This window comes from Primulina tabacum, chromosome 15, assembly GCF_025594145.1.
Source record: "Primulina tabacum isolate GXHZ01 chromosome 15, ASM2559414v2, whole genome shotgun sequence".
Classification (NCBI taxonomy): Eukaryota; Viridiplantae; Streptophyta; class Magnoliopsida; order Lamiales; family Gesneriaceae; genus Primulina; species Primulina tabacum.
Window position 1 is genome coordinate 5,884,874 of NC_134564.1, and position 4,962 is coordinate 5,889,835.

A 4,962-nucleotide genomic window follows, 5' to 3' on the forward strand; every position below is an offset into this window, starting at 1 on the left:
AACATAAATTCATGTTGTAGCTCTTCAGCCTGCTTAGCTGAGAAATGGTGTCTAAAGCGTGTATGAGTGATTTTTATTTTTTTTTATGAATTTATGTTTCTGAGGTAGATCTCAGTAAAATCCTCTGTTATTTAATTTTTTTAATATATCTCTGATAAATCATTTTATGTTTCGTAAAAGTTCCATAGATTAACCTTATATTAATTATTATTTTAAGACTTAAATACTTCCTTCTATTAGCTCAATTTGAATCCAAGCCTCACATAACTATAACTACAATTCATTAATAATTATAATAATTATTATATAATTTTAAAAACAATTGGAACATTAATATTATATGATTAGATTTGACAATAATAATAATAGTTACTATACGCTGTAAACTCTAAAATAACTTACAAACTCTGTCTTAATTCAGATTTTAGTTGATAATGCCACCGGGAAAATCATATTGTAATTCTATCTCTATTGGATATCATTAACGATCGTACATATATATCCTTGGTTTGATTTAAATCCCTTCACATGGTAATGGATTTCCGGACTATCACCTCTTCATAGGCCCAAATCATACGATCATTTACTTCTATAACAAAAACTAAAGAGTCAATTCGGATCAGCTTCTCATTTATGGTTTGTTGGTAGAGTGATTTTCATATGATTGATGTTTGATATGTATTTTGAATAATGAATTAAATGATGGTTCAATGAATGATCGTGATTTATTCACTCAGCACATATGTCATGTGTTGAATGAATAATAACATTACACAAATGATATGTGATAACATAAATAAAACCCTCATCATATGTCATTTACTGCATCGATAATGACACTGCTATGAGATGATATTTTATTTACTTAGATGGATAAATTTGAAATAAAATTCAAATTCACCCAATATCAAATTATGCAATTTCAATAGATTTTGTCAAATCCACCCAAGAAAATTTTTATTTGAAATTCATCGCTCAACTCTTTTCATGATATAATAATACACGGTGATTCTCACCTCACCATGATCTATTTTATGAAATAATATAAAAATTGGCAAGGAATGGAGAAAAACCATAGTTGACAACCAATGGCCCCAATCGTTGTTACATGCAACAACATATCACAATCCGAGATTGAAGTGATAAAAGTGTACAGGTGCTAAGTTTCCTTTGTCGAAGGGGCTTTCTTAGCAGCCTCAGCAGCGGCTTTTTCAGCTTCAATTTCAGCAACAACGGCATCAATTTCAGCTTCTTCAAGCTGCCGCAGTCCCGTTTCTTTAGTCATCACCGCCACTTCAATGTTTTTTCCACCACTCTCGACAACCTTCAATCCCATAATAAAGATTGTTAACCAACGATCTATTTATGCCCAAAAAATAGGGAATTACACTCCAAAACAACCAGAGCAAAAGCCGTGTTTCACAGAATCAAGTAGCACAAAGCAAATTTCAGTAAAGGGTAAAAGTACAAGTAACTGCCACTCCCCTTTCAGTCCATCATTTCACAACAAGAACCTCCTCTGTGGAGCAACCAGAGAGAGGACATGGTATATGTGTTATTTGTAAGATAAATCATAAGAGGTAATCGTAAACAAAATTGATATCTTTATCTAGTCAAGTTTTTTGTATACATAAATGTTAAACAAGGAAATGTACCAGCACAATCTTTTGAAGTGCAGCAAGGGATATATCAATAACGAAGCTCACAAGTTTCAGCAATTAGACTTCTAGGAAACATGCCACTTATGAAAAGGCATTAAATCATCAGAACCAGATAATCAATCAGATATAAATAGAGCAGCATCGTCATTTCCTATCAAAAAATAAAATAAATATGCATTCACACACAGTATTATTTGAGTAGAATAAATGATACAAGCAAAGCCCAAGAAATTTAGCAGGGGATCGATCATACAAGACCACCAAACTAATTGGAAACAACGTAATGGGTATGCGACTCCCTATAGAAGCTGTCAAGTGCTCGTCAGGTTCTTTCTAAGATAACAATCTTCACAGAAGAGGAAGATCATCAAGCTTCGTGACCTATTTTCAAGGCAGTTTATAGTGAAGACATTCCTAGCAATACTCATGAACAAATAGCTAGAAATAGAATCTCCCAAATCTATTACGCCATCCGTTGTTGAGGAAAAGCGAAAATTCAACCTTGACAGGGTGTTTTAAAGGAGTTACAAGATATCCTCCAAACATATAGAGAAATAGTTCTGTGGAGATGGTTCTTGCAAAACCAAATCCTGGTAACAGATGAACCATATGCAGTCCCACAAAATTCTATGGGATAAAAAATGGATTAATTTGCACCCTACAGCCGTTTCAATGGGGTTCTTCAAACTAGAGCGGATTTAAATTATCCCTGCTGTTGGAAACATAAGTATAAGACCTATCCTATAATCTTATAGAATATAGGATGCCACACTTAGAAACTTAGGAAAAAAATTTGACGAAGCTCGACGCTGTATTAGACAGTAGTAATAGAATGAATCCATAAAAACTATCAAAGATTGGGAAAAGTAGCAAGTATAACACAATCAAGCCTAAATAACGAATATGAACAGAAGACTGTGGGATTATAAATATGAAGCCACAATGAAAAATTTACCTCTAGTAAAGCACGAATGGCTAACTTCACCGTCTCTTGCCCAGATGTTTCTTTGTAATTCTTCTCCAAGAACTCCCGTATAGAGTTTGAGTTCCTCCCAGTGGCATTTGCTTTCCATGCAGAAAATGTCCCAGATGGATCTGTCTGATAGAGTGATGGAGTAGCTGTGTGTGGATCAAACCCAATAATCAATGTTGAGAGGCCAAAAGGTCTCACACCACCACTTTGTGTGTACTTTTGCTGAAGCCCAGCAATGTACCGAGTGATGTATTCGACTGTCACAGGATCCTCAATAGTAAGCTTATGGCTCTGGCATTCAATACGCGCCCTGTTGATGAGGACACGAGCATCTGCTTTAAGTCCAGCGCATGCCAATGCAATGTGATCATCTAAATTCACAATCTTCCTCTCAGATCTGAAATATGCAAGCAGAAAAAGAAGTTTCAATCTTATACGCTTCAAAGCACATGGGTAGCAATTCTCCATCAATAACGACAAATAAGATAAATTAAAGAACTTCAGAGATTATTTAATGGTCATAATCAAGAAAAAGAAACCATTTGAGTTACATATAAGCTGAGACTTGGGAGGTGAAGCATGATGAGTTGAGGAAAATATTTTTTTGTGTCATATATTCTCTAAAAATATTTCGAAAATTGAATGAAGCTACAGGCAGTTTATAGTAACTAGTAACTTCAAGCGTTATGGCAATTTCACTACTTCTCATTACTTTCTAAAGAGCCTGGCTAATTTAAAAAGGTGCTCTCGTAGAGGATTTAATTCTTTCAACAATATTACCATTTTACGGTTAATTTCGAATGGGAAAGACCCAGCAAATCACCCTAAACAATCATTTCCACCACAAGACGCTTAAAATCTCAAGCATACACATTTTATTAGTCTAATCTAAACCACAAAATCACCAGGAACAAAAAAATATATAAATAAAACTTATAATCCAAAATTGTTTGAAAATCTGTGAAAATTAAATCGCATGACCTAGAATCCTGAAGCTTCGGAGTAGACTTTTTCTCGATGGCAAGTACGACGGTGTCAACACCTCGAACACCTACGACGGCGTTACCTTTACGGACGGCTTCGAGGGCGTATTCCACCTGGAAAAGGTGGCCGTCCGGCGAGAACACCGTTATTGCTCTGTCGTAGCGCGCCATTCGTCACTGTTCTTTACTTGTGCTGCTGCGATTAGTAGCGCCGATCTTGCTCCGAATAAGGAATTTGAACTCTATACTGGGATCGGACTTGCTCGACACGAAAAGCAGCTGGGGTAGGTTATGGGCCGGCGGCTCATTTTGGAAAAACTTGGGCCTACGTAGTAATTTAATTTTCGAGCCCATTAAAAATATAACTTTGGATCTTTGATCCCATTTGAGTTGGGTTGGTCGTATCAAGGCCTGTAAGGTTGCAACCTTCATTGAAGCGTGTTTCTAAATGAGTTGGGATAAGTCAATAATTCAAAAAGGGTCCAACCCACTTTGGTCAGATTCTTCGGATTGGATTGGTTTGCTTTCGATTTTCGAAATATCGATCTAAAAACCAAATCACTGTATATATTAACACAAAACCTCGTGTCTCACAGATCAATTTTATAAGACAAATCTCCTATCCGACTCGATTTATGAAAAAATATTACTTTTTTATGCAAAAATTATTATTTTCCGTGTCGTGTACGGACCGAATCGATCCCTCTCGGATATATGTCTTTCTAAATGCATTGTGTGCTTTAATCAATTTCTTTTTATACAAGCATTCTTGTTAAAAAATAAGATAAAAAATGTAATTTGCAAAATTTAAATCAAAGTCAATATAAGAAACAAATTTAATTTTTCCAGCGAAAAAAATAGAAGAGGTAAAAAACATATTACAAATACTAATTTATCTCTATTAAATCCAACCTTAATATACAGGATAAGATATTTAGCCGTGAAGCAACTATTAAAGTTATTAGCACCTCTCTTGTGAAACAATCTTACGTATCTTTATCCGTGAGAGGAAGGTTAACCCTGCCGTCTCACAAAAAGTTTTTGTGTAAAATTATTATACATCTAAAATCCTCTAATACGAGGTGGTGCGATAATAATCTATTCTATTTTATTAAAGTTGAGGACATGATAATAACTACTTATGAATGACACCAACTTTTTCTTCCAAATTTACCCTTATATGATACTAATATTACACTTTTGTTTTTTTAAATTTCAATACACACTTTTTTTTTTATTTTTTTTATGTCAACAATTCAAATATTAATTTACTCCCTCCGTAATTTGTCAACTTTCAATTTTGTCTATCGATAATGATAAAAAGACTGCATACACATGTATAGTG

General features: G+C 34.4%; 1 protein-coding gene across 1 annotated transcript; it reads right to left on the bottom strand.

The window, feature by feature from the left end:
- Positions 1-1,062: 1,062 nt before the first annotated feature.
- Positions 1,063-3,889, bottom strand: LOC142527573 (proteasome subunit alpha type-7-like). Its single transcript, XM_075632417.1, has 3 exons — positions 3,616-3,889; positions 2,617-3,031; positions 1,063-1,324 (listed from the first exon to the last, which is right to left on the bottom strand). Exons 1-3 carry the CDS (start codon positions 3,786-3,788, stop codon positions 1,160-1,162), a joined length of 753 nt encoding a protein of 250 aa, XP_075488532.1. The 5' UTR covers positions 3,789-3,889; the 3' UTR covers positions 1,063-1,159.
- Between the last annotated feature and the right edge of the window lie 1,073 nt (positions 3,890-4,962).

Bases quoted from the DNA above. Each gene is read 5' to 3' on its own strand.
- LOC142527573 (XM_075632417.1), bottom strand. From the start codon at position 3,788: ATGGCGCGCTACGACAGAGCAATAACGGTGTTCTCGCCGGACGGCCAC. The intron at 3,032-3,615 runs GTCATGCGATTT...TGCATATTTCAG, and splicing joins CCGAAGCTTCAGGATTCTAG to ATCTGAGAGGAAGATTGTGA. The intron at 1,325-2,616 runs GTAAATTTTTCA...ATGGGATTGAAG, and splicing joins CCATTCGTGCTTTACTAGAG to GTTGTCGAGAGTGGTGGAAA.